Below are 17,730 nucleotides of genomic sequence, written 5' to 3' on the forward strand. Positions count from 1 at the left end.
AGGCTGCCCGGGAGAAGGGGCGGCCCACCGGGAACTGGGCCTCCGACTTCGCCCCCGCCGCCAGGCCCCGGCCGCGGCGCGCAACAGGGACGAAGGCGGGCGCCGCGGCGACCGGCGAGTTCCCGAGGCCGGACGCGGCCTCACCCGCCGGGTGGCTCTCGGCAGGGCAGGGGCGCAGCGCCACCCCCGCGGGTCCCGGGGCCTCTGCGAGCCTGTGGCCGGGAGGGCAGCGCCGGGGAGCCCGGGCGGCGGCACCAGCCTCGGGCGCAGAGGGGATTCTTGCGGTGGACGTTTTGCAGGAATGTAAATGAGTGCGTTTCGTGCGGTGGGGGGCTGGGGGCGGGGGCAGGGGAGGGCCGGGGGCGGGGAGGGTGGGGGCGGGGAGGAGGGTTGCACATTTTACAGCTCACTGACCATTTGGCGATCCATTGAGAGGAGGGTTTGGAAAAGTGGCTCCTTTGTGACAGCTCTCGCCAGATTGGGGGGCTGCTCATTTGCATCTCATTAGCCATGCGGGCGGCCGGCGGGATATAAGGCGGCGGCGCGGGGCGAGCCGGAGCCCCTGCGCGCCCGCGGAGCCCCGGCCGGCGCCGCACCGGACGCACAGCCTGGCGCGCAGCCTCCGCCGGGACCCGGTCCGGGACCCCGGGTGTTGACCTGGATGGCACTGGCTGGGTCCCTGGGAAAAACTCGGGTCCAGGGCGCTCCCCGGACCGCGGCCGCCAAGTGAGCCGGCCGGGCCGCACCCGCGGGCGCTCCGCCGGCGCCGGATTACCGCCTCGCGCGTGGGATTTCCAGACCCCGGCTCGCTAATCGGACTCGCGGGGAGCCCTGCAGCTCGTTGGGAATTGGGCTGAATAGCTGGACGCTTTCTCTCCTTTTTTTCTTTCTTTCTTCCCTTTTTTTTTTTTTCCTGCGAAGAATCTTGAGACAAAACCAGGAAGCAGACGACCCCTACCTACTCGTGGATTGGAAGAAAGAGGGGAAAACCGAAAGTTGCCGCGCCAGAAGCAATCTCTCCGGGGAGCCCTTTTTTGTTTTGTTTTTTCCTCGCGCATCCCCGGAGCCGCAGTCGCCTCCGCAGGGAGGATCTAAGGAACCTCGGCCTCCGAAAGAGCCGGAGAACGACCCTTGAGGAAAGAAGTCCGGATAATCCCAGCCCGAGGCAAAGCGGCGGCGCTTTCCTGCCCGCGCTCCTGGAGACACGTTCCTCCCCGAGCACTCCCTGGCGATTTCAGAAGAGAAGGGGGACGCGAGGAGAGCGAGCGCGGCCGGCGGTGCACCATGGGCCGGCGGTGCGCCCTGGCCCTCGCCGTGCTCTCGGCCCTGCTGTGCCAGGTAAGTTGCCAGGCGGGGTCCTAAGGGCCGCGCCGTCAGGTAGACTGTCAGCGGGGCTCTCCGGCTCCCTGTGGCGCCAGGTGGGGGGACCCGGGGCGCGGGCCGCGCGGGGGGCAGGGCCCGGGGCAGGACGCGGCCGGGCGGGCTCCCCGCGCCCGGAGCCCCACGCCCTAGCCTCGCCCGCAGGTCTGGAGCTCCGGGGTGTTCGAGCTGAAGCTGCAGGAGTTCGTCAACAAGAAGGGGCTGCTGGGGAACCGCAACTGCTGCCGCGGGGGCGCGGGGCCGCCGCCGTGCGCCTGCAGGACTTTCTTCCGCGTGTGCCTCAAGCACTACCAGGCCAGCGTGTCCCCCGAGCCTCCCTGCACCTACGGCAGCGCCGTCACGCCGGTGCTGGGCGTCGACTCTTTCAGCCTCCCGGACGGCACGGGCGCGGACCCCGCCTTCAGCAACCCCATCCGCTTCCCCTTTGGCTTCACCTGGCCGGTGAGCGCCGCACCTGCGGGCACGGGGCGCGCGGGGCGGGCGGGGCGGGCGGCAGGTGGGCAGGGAGGCGGCCGCCAACCCTGCTCCGGGGCGCGGCGGGGGCGCGCGGCTGGGCCTGGGCGGGTGGGCGCCGCGGTCCGCGGGGGCCTGGGGCATTGACTCCACGCCCGGGTGATCTGCAGGCGGCGGCGGCGGCGTGGGGGGGGGGGGAGTGTGGAGGTGACAGCCGAGGTAGATTGAGGCAGAGAGACTGAGGACCCAGGACATTTCCGTATCCGGTCTCTGCCCCTAGCCCCCAAGTTGAACGGGCCCCTTCACTTGGGAAAGTTCTAGTTCCCCAGCTCGTGGACCGGCTAGTTGTTCAGTCGCCCTCGCAGCCTGACAGCCCCCAGCCCCCTCTGCTTGACTCCTTCACCAGAAGACTCCAGACAAGCCCCTCCAACCCCGCCTGCTCCGCGCAATCGTTTTTCCTTTTTTCTTTTCTTTCTTTTTTTTTTTTTTTACCGCGATATCCTGTATTAACAGGATGAAAAAACACGTCAGGAAACCACTCTTTAAAATGTTCTTCCATTTCCTTAAGGAAAGTAAAATCAGACAAGAGATGTACAGAGACCCTCCCCACGACACACTGCACACAGATCTGCGACGACTTGGTTGTCCCGAAAGCTTTGATTCTTTTTTAAACATTTCTGGTTTATCTTCTGTCTCTTCCCCCTTTTTCCAGGGAACCTTCTCTCTGATCATTGAAGCTCTCCACACTGATTCTCCTGATGACCTCGCAACAGGTAAAAACAAACCAAAAAACTCCCAAACTGTGCAAACTGCGTCTCCAGTTATTATGTGTTTGAGTTCACATCTCCCCAGAAACAAACGTCTGCGTCTTTCATTCTGCAAGTTGCTCTGGAAGGTTGAGGAGAAGGGTCTTCAGCCTCCTTGCCCAGCGTCCTTTCCACCTCCCTCACTCCCCAAGCCTCTGGGTTCCCAGTCAGAGCCAACAGACCGTCCTCTTCCTGCAGAGAACCCGGAAAGACTCATCAGCCGCCTGGCCACGCAGAGGCACCTGACGGTGGGCGAGGAGTGGTCCCAGGACCTGCACAGCAGCGGCCGCACAGACCTCAAGTATTCCTACCGGTTTGTGTGTGACGAACACTACTTTGGGGAGGGCTGCTCCGTCTTCTGCCGCCCCCGCGACGACGCCTTCGGCCACTTCACCTGCGGGGAGAGAGGGGAGAAAGTCTGCAACCCTGGCTGGAAAGGCCAGTACTGCACTGAGCGTGAGTCCCTCCGGGAGGCCGCTACTCCCTCGGTCTACCCCTCCCCGGGCCTGCGCTCCCCGGCGGTGGGGACATAGTCTCTGAGCTGCTGGCATCTTGGGACCTTAGCCCCAGAGATGTTCTGGTGGGGAAACCGGGGCCGGGGAGCCAGAGAGATTTGCTGAGACCTCACAGTTAGCCAGTGGCAGGTGGGGGTCAACTTAGACGTTTTAACTTCCGCTATGGGAAGCTGCCTTTCTTAATCAGGGAGGATTTTGGACACAGGGCCAGGGGTCAGGAAGTAAGCCTGAGGGAAGGGAGGGAGGAAGGAAGGGAGGAACAGAGAGGAGGCTGTGTGCAGGGCCTGCTTTTACCAAAGGAGTTCTCTTCGCCCAGACAGCTTCTCATTGAAAAGTGCTTCATTTTCTCTCCGGAGTTGGTGTGCTCAGCCTGTTTAAAAACATTCCACTGTTCGTGACATTTTCACTCGCAGGGTCTATGGACATGGGTGGGTGTGTTTTGAGGCCTGGGCCTGTCAACCCTGCTTGGGGAGGGCTCTGCTTGTCCTGCTTGAGGGATGCTCACATAGCACCCTGTCTGGGAGGGGGGACATGCCTTTACAAGAGTGACTTAGGCCCTGCCTGCCCGTAGTTCTGTATTCTGCAGGCAGGCAGGGCAGCTGCACAGGTGCAGGGGGAGTAGGAGGGTTGTGCGGACCAGCTGGCTCCTGGGCCTGGTTCAGCTGGACCCCAGTCGCCTCACTGCCACCTCGCACTCTAGGTGTCAGGTGGGGTGGGTCCTAGAGCTCCCCAGAAACCCCAGGGAACTTTCCTTCTGCCGCTGAGCCTGGGAACCTTCTCTGGCAGGACAGAACCTCTCGCTGGGAGGTGCAGTTTCTCAGTTTTGATTTGCGCCTACCTGCAGCGTCATGGTCGCTCGGCCCGCTCAGCTTTCCACAGCTCCTTTGAGCTCGTCTTGGCCTGAGCTGGCTCTGTTGTCTTTAAAACTTGTGGGGCGGCTTGTTAATGAGTTTCATAACCAGGAGAAGGAAGCCAGCTCGAAACCTCAGCCTCCAGCCTCCCCACCCCCTCTGGGACCTCTGGCCGGCCTGCCGCCTCCCTCCTGGCTACCCTCCCTCTCCTTCACCGTGGGGTTGCCATAAACTTAAACTTTTTTTTCTTCTTATTCAAACACTGGAGTCTCTCCCCGCCCCCAGCTCGCGCGTGCCATCGATTAGATCTCTCCGGGGATAGGCGGCTGGGACGCACGCCTGTGCCCATTGGTGGAAAGGGTGCACGTGTGTGTGTGTGTGTGTGTGTGTGTGTGTGTGTGGGGTGCACACGCTGGGGTGTGTGTGAGGGGTGGGGGCGCGGGGGGCGAGGGGGAGGCCGGTATTGTTGCACTGGGGCAGCTGCGGGGAGAGAACAGACAATAGAGCAGCTGTCTGGCCCTGGTACTCTGCATACCAGCTGTCCACCCTTATCTACACACACACTTTCTGGGTATTAAGAGGTGGAGCTTTGTGCATAGAATTGGGAAGTGGGGGAGGAGGAGGGGGAAGGACTTCTGACCCTCTCTTAGAAGAAAAGGGGCCGGGTGGGGGTGGGCTTCCGCGCTCTTTTGTCCTGGAGCCGCTGTGTTAAGAAGAATGCTCCTCCTGGGCTGAGTGAAGTCCGCGGTGGTTACCGGGCAGGACGGTCGATGCCCGGGGCTCGGCGAGGCTCTGTGGCGGAGCTGGGCGCGGTCTGTAGCCCTGTTGTGCTGGGGGCCACTCTGGTGGGCTTGACCCTGTGCCTTTTCTCCTTGCAGCCATCTGCTTGCCGGGGTGCGATGAGCAGCATGGGTTTTGTGACAAGCCCGGGGAATGCAAGTAAGTTTGCAAAAGTTGCTCTTTTCTTTTTCTTGCTGTCCTTTTACACCTAGTGTATTAGTAAAGCATCTCTAGATGCTCTTTTGAAAACCTCAGGTAAGATTAGCTGGTTGGAGGGGGCTGTTTTTCTGTGTTTCTACTAAATAAATACATGGACGGGCATAGGGTCAAGGGTTGTCATCCACCTAAGCTCCTCGATGGTTGTGGAACTTACAGATGGAGATTTAAAAAGAATTGGCACAGAAGAGGAGAGAGTTTAGTTGGTTCTCAAACTTCGCAACACGTTAGAATTACCTAGAGATGCTGCCCTGGTTGGCCCTTGTACCCAGAGTCAGACGCTCTTGACGTGGGACGAAGGCATCCATGTGGTTTAAAGCTCCTGAGGACGGTCCAGTGTCCTGCCTCATTTGAGAACCAGCGGTGTTGATGCTGTTGGAAGCCAGTCTCTCATGAGTGGGAAAGGTGTTGCTAGGAACCCGGTAGCATCAGCGTCCACTGACTCTGTCCTCTCCTCTAAGGTGCAGAGTGGGCTGGCAGGGCCGGTACTGTGACCAGTGCATTCGGTACCCCGGCTGTCTCCACGGCACCTGCCAGCAGCCCTGGCAATGCAACTGCCAGGAAGGCTGGGGCGGCCTTTTCTGCAACCAGGGTAAGCCTCCCGTCCCCCACCAGGCAGCCTGTCTTCCCTGGCTCTGTCACGGGGAAGTACAGTCTCCCGAATTTAACCCTGGGCCTCCCTTCTCCTCCTCTTCCTGTCTCCACCCTCACAGACCTGAACTACTGCACACACCATAAGCCCTGCAAGAATGGGGCCACCTGCACCAACACGGGCCAGGGAAGCTACACTTGCTCTTGCCGGCCTGGGTACACGGGGGCCAACTGCGAGACGGAGGTGGACGAGTGCAGTGCCAGCCCCTGCAGGAATGGAGGGAGCTGCACGGTGAGTCTGGCCACCGTGGGCTCTCCTGCCGAACCGGGAACCCTGGTTTGAGACAGACCGTGTGGGTCCCTCGCAACGACGTAGGAAAGCTTTCTTCATCTTCTCCATTACTCAGGACCTCGAGAACAGCTACTCCTGCACCTGCCCGCCTGGCTTCTACGGCAGGATCTGCGAGCTGAGTGCCATGGTGTGCGCCGACGGCCCCTGCTTCAACGGGGGACGGTGCTCGGACAACCCCAAGGGAGGGTACACCTGCCGCTGCCCTGGGGGCTTCTCTGGCTTTAACTGTGAGAAGAAAATGGATTCCTGCAGTTCCTCACCCTGTTCCAATGGTAAGGGGGCCGCCTGACCCATCCGAGACTTTGTCCAGAGGTCCACACTGGTGAGAACGCGTCAGAAGCGCATGAGTTTAGTTTCAGGCTGAGTTCATCGCTTTGTGAGTTGCCTTGAGTTTCAGAAGCCCTTTTGTCTGAACAGTGAGAAACTGTTCATAGCAATCTTTTTCTCGAGTCTGGAAGCACCCAGGGAGCGAGGAAGGCAGGCAGGAGCGTTCCTTCTCCGCAGGGCCTGGCTCAGGTGGAGGTGCAATGACTTGCTCGCGGTCCTGCGGCACCTCGGGTGCCCGAGACTGGAAGCACCCAGGGAGCGAGGAAGGCAGGCAGGAGCGTTCCTTCTCCGCAGGGCCTGGCTCAGGTGGAGGTGCAATGACTTGCTCGCGGTCCTGCGGCACCTCGGGTGCCCGAGACTCCGAACGTCAGCGGGTCAGCCCCAGCGCCAGCCCAGCCACTGCGCTTTTGGAGGGAAGCCCAGCTCTGCTCTGTCACCAAGCAGAGCCGTCTGCTGCTGAGGATGTATGGTCTCCACGAGTGGGTGGGATGCCCTAAGCAAACTCACAGAGGGGGGAAGCTGGGCCCCAGACAGGCTGGACCATTCTGGAAGCTTCTGGAGCTTCTGCGTTGGGTGTGATAATCGATGGAGAGGAATCAGCTTGCTTTGCTCTCCATATTCTGTACAGAAGGTGTGGCAGTCTTGGGGTCAAGCTCTTTCTCCTGTTTGTTTCCAGCCACTGAACCAATAGAGCGGTGGATGCTTCATGTTTAGAGGGGAAGAATAGGGAGGTTTAGCAGGCTTGGCTCTGGAAGGACAAAGACCAAACCCCAGCCTCCTTCCTCCCTTCCTTTCTTCTTTTCTCTTTCTTTCTGTTTCAAGCCTTACTTGTCACTAACTGTGTAACTGTGGGCAAGCACGTCATCCTCTTTAAGCCTTGGTTTCCTCATCTGTAAACTGGGTCCTTTGTTGGATTGCTGTGAAGGTGAATGCAGCACTGCAGGCAAAGCGTTTTGCACGGTGCATGTCAGGAGGTATTAGCCTGTATTTTTTATGTAATTTATGGAGCTCGACCAGAAGTCCCACCCCGGCCCTCGCCGTGGGCTCGTGTTTGATGTATGTTGTCTTAAGCGGTGGCCTCTGTCCGGTCTGCCCCTGTGTCTCTGCTCTGGTGTGTGACGCAGCGGCCGGGGCAGCACGTGCTTCAGGGCATTTTCTGGGTGACAAGCCGCTGCCCTTGTCTGTGTCCCAGGTGCACAGTGCGTAGACCTTGGCGATGCTTACGTCTGCCGCTGCCAGGCCGGCTTCTCTGGGAGGCATTGTGATGACAACCTGGACGACTGTGCCTCTTCCCCGTGTGCCAACGGCGGCACCTGCCGGGACGGCGCGAATGAGTATTCCTGCACCTGCCCCCCCGGGTACACGGGCAGGAACTGCAGCGCCCCCGTCAGCAGGTGTGAGCACGCGCCCTGCCACAACGGGGCCACCTGCCACGAGCGGGCCCTCCGCTACCTGTGCGAGTGCGCCCGAGGCTACGGGGGCCCCAACTGCCAGTTCCTGCTGCCCCCGGGCCCCGTGGTGGTGGACCTCACCGAGCAGTTCGCGGAGGGCCAAGCCGGCCCGTTCCCCTGGGTGGCCGTCGGCGCGGGCGTGGTCCTCGTCCTCACGCTGCTCCTGGGCTGCGCCGCCGCCGTGGTCTGCGTTCGGCTGAGGCTGCAGAAGCGCCGGCCGCCCGCCGACCCCTGCCCGGCGGAGGCGGAGACCATGAATAACCTGGCCAACCGCCAGCGGGAGAAGGACATCTCTGTCAGCGTCATCGGGGCCGCGCAGATCAAGAACACCAACAAGAAGGTGGACCTCCACACGGAGCCCGGCACCGAGAAGAACAGCCTCAAGGCTTGCGACCCCGCCGTGGGCTATAAGCTGCTGCAGGGCCTCAAGGGTGCCGCTGCCACCGGGGAGCCCCCCAGCAAGCGTGATGCCAAGTGCCAGCCCCAGGGCTCTGCGGGGGAGGAGAAGAGCGCCCCGACCCTCCGGGGGTGCGTGCTGTGGGCCAGAGGGGACGGGCGGGGAGGCCAGCTGGGGAGGGGGCCCGACCCTCGGGGGGTGCCTCGGGCCAGGCTGGGCAGGGCAGGGGGACCAGCTGGCTGTGTTCCTCCGGGCTCTGGCCATTGTCCTGTTCAGAAACGTTTCCTCGTGTTGACTGCGGTTCCCTTTCATCTCCCTTCTAGTGGAGAAGCAGCTGAAGGAAAAAGGCCGGACTCTGTGTACTCCACTTCGAAAGACACAAAGTACCAGTCGGTGTACGTCATATCCGAGGAGAAGGACGAGTGTGTCATCGCAACTGAGGTCAGTGCGCGGCCGCCCGACCCACCCTGGCCTGGCTGGGTCGGGCCTGGGCCTCTGACCGGCGCTAACCTCCCCGCTGCCTCGTGGCCCCTCTAGGTGTAAAGCGGAGGTGAGGTGGCGAATTCCTGTTTCTCTTGGAATGCGTGACCCTCCAAGGATATGTCCCCGACGATGCTGCTGAGAGGAGCGGAGCTGCTCGTGACCTGCTGCTGGGAAGCCGGGCCCGCGTCCCGCGAGGGCCGGCCGGCCGGCGCTCCGGGCGCCTGCCGCACTGCCTTTTAGGACGTTTCCATTGCACTATGGACAGTTGCTTTTAAAAGATATATATTTAAATGAATGGACTTGATCACTACGTAAGAAGCACGCACTGCTTGAAGTGTATATTTTGGATTCTTATGAGCCAGTCTTTTCTTGAATTAGAATCACAAACACTGCCTTTATTGTCCTTTTTGATACTAAAATGTGTTTTTTCTAGGTGGAAAAAAATGTGCGTTATTTTTTGGATTTGTAAAAATATTTTTCATGATATCTGTAAAGCTTGAGTATTTTGTGATGTTCATTTTTATAATTTAAATTTTTGGTAAATATGTACAAAGGCACTTCGGGTCTATGTGACTATATTTTTTTGTATATAAATGTATTTATGGAATATTGTGCAAATGTTATTTGAGTTTTTTTTTTTACTGTTTTGTTAATGAAGAAATTCCTTTTTAAAATATTTTTCCAAAATAAATATTATGAACGACATCCAGAGGTGTACTTACTCACCCCTCGTCAGAGCAGACTTTCACTCACACTCGTCCAAGGCCGTGAGGACAGAAACGGCCTCTGCTTTTCTGGTTCTCAGGTCTTTGCATAGTTCCGTTGGATTGATGAAAAGCAACTTTCCTCGCTCCTCTGCCCACCTCAAAGAACCCTCCAAGGGTCACCATCAGGACAAGGAAGGGGCAGGTGTAGTGTTGCTGGTCGCTTGGTTCCCTGTGCATCCCCTGGGATGCATCCAGGGAAACCTGAGGGCACAGACACCCGCGCCTCACGTCTGGTCAGTGCTGAGAAGCCTCGGAGCTGGTCACCTTCCGTCTGAGCCTTATTTTTTATCAGCACTGGAACAAAGCCTCATTTTGGATTAAATACCCACGAAGCACTTTAATGTTGCCATGACAAAGGCTTTCGGTCCTAGAATAATACTTACTCATTCATTGGTTTGTGGGTTTATTTCTAGCTAATTCAAAAGAGTTAGTTGCCTCCTAATTCAACCACAGTTGCCATGGGACAGACAACAGCAATGATAAAAACACTCTTGAGTGGTTACTACCGGCCAGGCCGCGCCTCCACGTGAATTATCTCATTAATCCTCCGAGATAGTAGCTTTGTTACTCCCATGCTATAGCTGAGGAGACTGAGGCTTGGGGAGGTGAAGGTACTTGCTTGGGGTTGGTAAGTGGCAAAGTCAGCATTCAAATCTGGGCAGTCTGGCTCCAGAGCCTGGTTTGATCATTATCTGTCAGAAACTCAGCTTCTTACTGAGCACAAGACAGGGACTGAACAGACCCCATCACTGGTGCCGTTCAGTGGCTCCAAAGGGTCCGGGCAGACGGTCGGCTCTCGAAGACACGCTACTGTTGGGGAAAAGTGGTTCATTCCTGGGGTCAGAGGGGAACAGGCAGAGGGCTTAACTAATTAGAGGGAAGAGGTTGCCTTTGTCCCAGTGACTGTGATGAATTTATTCCGTTGGTCGTTATTGTACAGTCAGAAATTCTGGACTCTTCCTGCGGAGGAAACACAAAGCAAGTTGTGTGTTAACCGGTCCTCATGCCCATCCTCGTGTGTGTAAAGGATGGAGATGCATGTGCAGTGGACTGGAGACCGAGAAAACAACATCAGGGGCCAGACGGCCCCCAGGAGCCACCGGGCTGGGGCTCCTGCATCTGAAACACAACCCCACCCATTCCCCACCCCTCTGGCTTGTTATTTTGGAATAACTGCTCACGGGCAGAAACTCCAGTGGAGAGGTTGCATCCACGGAAAGAAGTCAGTGTCAGGGCCAACTGCGGCTGAGGGAGATTCAGGCTTCTAACCCTCCTCCACACTCAAACTGTCCCCTGCTGACTTTAAGGGTTAGCAGCGTATTCTAGAATAACTGAGGGCGTCACCAAGGTTTCTTTCAAGAGTCTACAGGATCTGGTGACAGAGTGGGGTGAACTCAATCCAGTTTACGCTTGTTAAGCTGGAGTCATTCATAGCTCCCTCTCACTTTCAGCAGTGACCTGACTTGGATAATAAATTAAATGGCTTATCTATTTTCAAGAATATGGAATATTCTGGGATTCTTGCGAAGCCCATTCCATGAAAGAACCTCAATGCACTTAAAGATAATCTCACTTTCATCTTTCCCAGCCTTCTAGTAAAATCAGGGAATAAATTCATCTTTCATCTAGGTAAGCAAGTAACACGGCAAACTGAGACTTAAAGGTGCAGCTTTGGAATTGCCAGCCAATTGGCAATTGGTGCACATGGTTCCCTGGGTCCCTCCTGAGACTTACGTTTTAATTGGACATTTAACCAGATGGTCCCTCAGCTTTCAGGGTTTATGTCATTTGCAGGGGGAAATTCAGGTACATTGACCAAAGACATCCACATAAACACACGGGTATTTACAGAAATATGCACAATTCACCGCCCAAGCTACGCCCTGCATGATTAGCCTTGCTAGGGACCAGGCAGGAAGGAGCATCGGTGCCAAGAGCAAGGAGGTGAAAAGGCAGATCCCTTCAGCAGGGGCGAAGCTGGTGCTGGGCCTGCGCTCCCAAGTTCTGAGGAGCACCCGAGCGGGGGTGACACCTGCCCAGGGGCCCGGCCTGCAGGCCTCAGCCCCACGCTCCAGGCACCGCCTTCCGGGACTTTGGTGAGACCGTAAGGAAGGCGGGGCGCACATACTTTTCCCTTTAACTTTCCATAGGGACGTAATTTTGGACTTCCAGAAATTCTGCAAAGAATTCTCGTTATGACGATGGATGTCACGTCCATCCTCCTTCCATCCTGACTGGTTGGCCGTCTGCAGTCAGGACGAGCGGTCCCTCCCTGTCCACAGCAGTGTAGGTGCCGGCGTTTCTCAGTGGCTCACAGTCTGCTGCTGCCCCAGGGTGGGGTGGTTCCCACCCTCCCGGCTGTGTCTTACCTTCAGACTCACAAGCCCTCCTGGCCCAGCTCTGGAGCTGGTCCCCCTCAGTAACCCTGGTTCCATCAGTGGAGGAGGGAGACAACCTGTTTCTCATTTTGTGCCCTCGTGAGCCTGACAGCAGCCGGCAGCTACCGAGACGTAAAGTGTGTGACCCGTGTACAAGTCCCAAACAGGCCCTTGAGCGAGTGTGACTCAGGTGCATGCTCTACGTCGTTGAGTAGACGGCCAGCGACACAGTGGAGGAAGTATTTTTGCCAAGAAAATTGAACTTGAATCTGGTCAGATGCCTTGATCGAGTCACCTGTTGACAGGAGTCCAGGGGGCTGAGGACACAGTCCGGACACCAGTAGGATCTGCTTGGCCGAGTCCAGGGCAGAAGGAGAAGGATGAGGGGACCCACAGATTAGAAGCGACTTAGTTAGAAAACAGTTTAAAAATTCATGAGCCGACTGGAGCGATGTAAAGCCCGACTGGATGTTTAATGATGTTAAGCGGTACTTGTAAATTTTTTAGATGTGAGAGGTTATTACTGTTAAGTTGAACAAAAAAGAGTACTTAACTTTTAGAGAAAAATTCTGAAATATTATGGATGAAACAGTATTATGTCTGGGATTTACTTAAAGATAACAAGACGGGGTGCTGGCAGCAGGCGGGGTGCAGGTGAAACACGAGGGCTGCTAGCGGACAGTCGCGGGGCTGGCTGTGGGTGCACGGTGGAGCTGGCTGCACCCTTCTCGCCCCTTGTGTGTGTGTTGGAAACTTTCCATAACTAAAAGCATTAAGATGACTTACTTACACAGTGAGTGCACGCACCCAGGTGACACAGTCACAGGTGCGCGTGTAACGCTGTGTCTCGTAGATGTGCGAGCACAGTGGGCTTTAGGGAGGTTTCCGGTCTTTGCACGTTCAGATGACAAATCTTGTGAGACCGAACCAAGCCAATCCGACGGCTCGAGACGCAGCGGGCTTTGCTCAGGGCTTTGGTGCCAGATCCAGGCCTGCCCCTGCTGGCCGGGCTCAGTGACTGTCAACTCTGCTGAAAAATGACGGTGTTTCCTGAGCAGCTTTGCGAGGACCCCGTTCTCCACGTGGCTCCAGGGGCTCCCAGAGCACAAACCCGAGAGCGTCGTTCCTGCTAAAACCAGCTAACATCTGCTTTTAGCACAGAGTTCAAAATCCTCACCTTGGTCTCTCAGGCCTCGGTGTAATCTGGCTCCTGGCCGTCTTTCTGCCTCGGTTTGTGTCATTCTCTCCCCTGTCCCTTCAGCGCTCAGCTCCAGCCACCCTGGCCGTCGGCATGCGGCTCTGCACCCCTCCCCGGCTCCGAGACTTGGCTGTCACCTCCCGCCTGCTGGGCCGTGCTGCCGACAGGGAAGACCCCGCTGGGCCTCCGGCTGGGGTACCTGGCCTGTCGCAGCACTGTCTGTCCTCTGGCCGGCCTGTGGCTGAGTGTGTGCGGCGACTTGTGGAAGGCCTGTGCGTCCCGGGGGGCGGGCAGGGCTCCCACCACCTCCAGGCCCAGCCTGGAGCTTGAGCGAGAGCCGTCGTCTGTGCACGCTTACCGCACAGGAGGGAAACGTGCACAAGTGTGTGAGGATTTGGTCATGACAGAAGTTTTATTCCTCCCAATGTGACTGGTACTTTGGGACCATAGCATGAAGCCAAACATAGATATGAACTGAGTGGGAGACCATATTACTTTGTTTTTATTCTAACAAGTAAAAGGTCACCTAGACACAGAGTGTGCTGTGAGGATGTTTGCTTGGTATCCAGCCAACGAAGCCATAGGCAGTTAGTAATTTCTTAGGCTGTGAATTTTGTAGAAAAACTGTATGGAAGTTAAACGATTTTCCTAAAGGGCAGCTGCTGGATGTCTGCAGAAACACTGAAAAGAAGAGCGGGACTTGGAACTCGGGCTGAGCTGGGCCCCAAACGTGTGGGTGTGCGTCTGTGGGACGTCAAGCCGCACGCGACAGGTGTGCGCACCACGGTACACTCGACCGTGTCAGGCAGTTGTCATCTGGAAGTAATTTGGAGACAAACTTTATAAAGATGATCCGTGTCCATGCAGAATATCAGCATTTCCCCCCAGAGCAACCTTGAATTACATCCATTTGCTCGAATAAACCAATATTTCCACTTTGGAGAACCCTAACTGACCTGCATCACCCTGGGAGGCGGGGCGTCGTCGTCCTTGCCTTTTCTTGCTAGCAAGACTGGAAAAACAGCCACACTCTCTTTCTCATCTTTCTTGTTTCTTAAGAAAACATCCACTGCTCCGCATCTGGCATTTGCTGATTCCGCATTATGGAGATTATAACCTTAAAAGAAACGGCGGTGGTGTCCCTGAAAGTGCCAGCATTTTAAGAGGTACTGCGACACAAGAATCAGGATCTCTTTGTTTTCTGAAGCACACGAATGAACAGCGATGACGTCATGGGCAGCACTCCTAAAAAGGGAACCGGGTTCAGGGTAAGAGGAGAGAGTCCAAACCAGAAGGGAGAGGATCCACGTGGGACCAAGGCATCGCCCGCAGCCTCGGAAGACTGGCCGGGCTGGTGGTGGGTTGTTGTGGCGACTGAATGTCCTTGTGATGTGACCTCTGAAAACCACATAAACGTACAGTGGAAACAAGCATGAAGACCTAGAAAGCTGCGGGCCTGCTCAGGTTCAAATTCTCCACCACCAATTTCTGCTGGCTACGTCTGTGCTACACACGCACTGGCTTCTACCTCTCATGTGCTCAAATCAATATTAACAAAAAGTTAATAAATCTTTAGGTTAACTTGAACTTGAAAAAGACTGGACCAGAAGGGAGAGTGTCAGTCCTGGGCACTTGACCAGAACCTTTGTGGCTTGTGAGCTCGCATCTTCAGAGACGGAATTGGAAGCTGAGACTCCCTGGGGCTGCCGTCAGTGCCTTGCCTACTGCGCCCCTTCTGCTTCTGGAGACTGCTCCCTCTCTCTGTTGAGGGCCAGGCCTCTGGTGGATGTGGGGTTTCTGATGCAGTTGGGAGAACAGGATGGGAGTGGCCGAGGAGGTGGCCTCTCCCAAGCGGCTGCACAGAGGGATTAGGACACAGCCAAGGTGCCCCTGCTCTTCCTCGTGCTGTTCCTTGTGGCGTCTGCGTGAACTTTCATCAGTCGCCACCAAGACCAGGGTCACGGGGCGATGGGTTGGGACCAGGTGGGGAGGCAAGATGGGGGCTCAGGCTGAGGGGTCAGGGGCAGCGAGAGGCCCAGAGGGCAGCTTTGCTTGAGTGGAATAAATGAAACTCTACAAATCAGCCAGCAGGGATACAAAGGACCGTGTTCCTCCTTACCTGCTTCCACCCACCCCACTCCTGGCTGTTGGCAGAGAAAATATAAAGGCACCGGCTGCAGCACAAACCAGCAGGAGTTCTGGGTAGCACGTCTATCGTGTTTCTCCTGACAATGCTGCCTCACCCCTCCAGGCCTTGCTCCATGCCCCTCATACCCTCCGTGACTTAAAAAGTTTTTGAGACCTAAAGACACCTTTTTAGACAGACCATCTGGTGAAAGCAAGGAGTTCTGCCTTGGTTCATTTCACCCGAATTCAGTTTACATCGGAGCACTTGGGCTGCACTGCTTCTCCCTCTGGGGCCTGAAGCTCCAGACACCTCACCGTGAGCATCGTGGGTCGGCCAGGTGGCTGCCTCTGGGGTTTGCTGACACCGTGGGAATCCCAGAGGACACGCCCCATGACCCCGTGGGAATCCCAGAGGACATGCCCCATGACCCCATGGAAACTCCCACAGGACACGCCCCGTGACACCGTGGCGGCGTTCGTGAAAGCTCCCAGCCTGCGGCTTCGTCAGCTGACATCGGGGACACAGCGCTGGGTCTTCTTTGCTGGAGGGTCAGCCGCAGGAGAACTTGGGAACACTCGCCGGACAGAGAAACAAGTGGGGTTTGCTGGCCTGTCGTCCTGCCTGAGCCCAGACGGCAGAGTCAGATGGTAGTTTTGTCTTCTGGTCGCAGCTGGAGACAAGCTGGAGGCCAGAAGTCCTGCGCCTGCGGTGCCGGGCACCCGGTTACTCTTTCTGCAGCCCTCGTGCACGAGGGGGAAGGGAGGCACTGTCCCTGCAGCCAGGGCACGGGCCAGGCACCGAGCCCACAGCCCGAGGGGCCCAGGGGAGTGGTCGGGTGGGACCTTGGGCCCACGTCGGCCACGGCATCAGCTGCTTGCGAGGTGGGATCTCTGTGTCGCCACTCTGCAGGCGGGGACACAGGTCACTGTCACAGGAGGCCGGCTCGAGTTCCTGTATGCTGAACACCTGCCCCCAGGCTCTTGGCATCTGACACAGCGAGATGGCGTTGGAGCAATTCTTCACTCAACATTAGGGTTCAAATGATCTGATCACACTGATTAAATTAGGCTGTCATCACAAACCACCTTTTGACGCTGCGCTGTGCAGTCTGGTGTCAGTAAAGCGTTACTCTGCAAAAATAGAAGATTCAGGAGCGAGACACTGAAAATTGCACGGTACTTTAATTGTGAGTTGACGGGTGTCCGTGGCCAGAGGGAAACAGTTTCAGAATGACAGTGACTGCCGGCGTGTGGTCCCGCCAGGACCGGAAGTGAAAACGGCAGGCGTCAGTGCTGCAGAGGAGGCTTCCGTGCCCGCCGTGCCAGCCGCTTGGATGGCCGCGCAGAGGGTGATACCAGAGGGGCCCTGCCTGGGCCCAGATGCCGGCCAGAGGCCAGGGCCTCCCTCCTGCCCTTTAGGGTCAAGCCTCCAATCCGCTCCCCAAACGTCCACCCAGAACCGGGGTCCCTGCTCTGCACCAAGTACATTTCATTTAATCCTTATTTTCAGAGGTGGAGGTTGAAGCCCAAGGTCACAGCACCAACAGAGAGACCAAATCCCAGAGGTTTCTGAGCTTCCACCACCGCACGGCTTCCCGGTGGCCAGTGGCAACATTTAAACATCTTTTGAAAAGGATTTTTAACGTGCTGCCATAGTTCTCGGATTCTAAGTGGGAGACACAATTTCTATCCTATCAGCAGGGAAACGGAGGCTGGGGCTGCCTGTCTCCGGTCCACAGGGCCTCTCCCTGGGTCCCCGTATGTCCCCACTTATCTGCAGACCCACCCCTTCTGGGGGGAGGTGCCGCACTCTGCACCATGGCCCAGGAGGCCTGTTCCTTTATGCCTCATAAAGCTGGCATCCCCTCCCTATGCCTGGCCTCTCTGTGGATAAGCGCTCTCTGGTTGCTTTTGTATCTCTGGTGCCCATCATCTCTGAGGTCCCAGTAATCATGGAAGAGAGGCAGGAGAAGCCTGGGAATACAGCCAACATACGGGGCTGATGGGGAACTTCTTTTCTCTCCTTGCGACACCTGGCCTCTGTGTGGCTTTATCAGTAGTGAGGAGTCACTGCTGGTCCTCTGCCCATCCACCGGTTAGGTGTGCTGAGCTCAGTGCCACCAGCTCCAAACACTTACAGGCTAATCTTCTCAGCAAGGTCTTCCTTCCAGCATCAAAGCCCCTCAGGTCCTGGGATTAAATCTTCTCAGCAAGGTCTTCCTTCCAGCATCAAAGCCCCTCAGGTCCTGGGACTAGCCTCCTGGAAATGACCAGAATTTACCTGGGATATTAATAGCCCTCACCCAGAGCTCGCTGACACTCGGCCCTGGGTTAAGGACTTTAGAGATGGAAAAATTGAGGCAAATAGATGTTCAATCACTAGGTCCCACAGCTCGCAAGGGGTCCGGTGGCCGTGAGACCCAGGCCATCCAAGCTTGACTCAGAACAACAGACGTGGATGCTGAGACACCATGATGATCCCAGTTTTCCTGGGTCGCCGGCTCTACTCAGTGCTGACAGCCTGCCATCTCCGCAGGAAATCTAACGACCTCTAGAAATTTGGGAAGTTCTAGCAAGTAGGTCTTGACCTCTTGCTACACTTTCACTTTCTTGCTTTGGTCTACTGAGGAAGTGAAAATTCCAAATTAGCATGTGACA

At 56.9% G+C, this 17,730-nt stretch overlaps 1 protein-coding gene across 2 annotated transcripts; it reads left to right on the plus strand.

Moving 5' to 3' along the window:
- DLL1 (delta like canonical Notch ligand 1) lies at positions 1 to 9,225 on the plus strand. Of its 2 annotated transcripts, none has more exons than XM_057528254.1 (12): positions 1 to 311; positions 922 to 1,338; positions 1,525 to 1,821; positions 2,546 to 2,606; positions 2,838 to 3,095; positions 4,884 to 4,944; positions 5,463 to 5,593; positions 5,715 to 5,884; positions 6,000 to 6,216; positions 7,464 to 8,250; positions 8,443 to 8,560; positions 8,657 to 9,225. In XM_057528254.1, exons 2-12 carry the CDS (start codon positions 1,285 to 1,287, stop codon positions 8,660 to 8,662), a joined length of 2,160 nt encoding a protein of 719 aa, XP_057384237.1. In that variant the 5' UTR covers positions 1 to 311; positions 922 to 1,284; the 3' UTR covers positions 8,663 to 9,225. The 2 variants fall into 2 exon arrangements, with proteins under 2 accessions (XP_057384237.1, XP_057384238.1); XM_057528255.1 differs by having other exon boundaries at positions 1 to 303.
- Positions 9,226 to 17,730: the final 8,505 nt, after the last annotated feature.

This window comes from Balaenoptera acutorostrata, chromosome 14 (genome assembly GCF_949987535.1).
Source record: "Balaenoptera acutorostrata chromosome 14, mBalAcu1.1, whole genome shotgun sequence".
Taxonomy (NCBI): Eukaryota; Metazoa; Chordata; class Mammalia; order Artiodactyla; family Balaenopteridae; genus Balaenoptera; species Balaenoptera acutorostrata.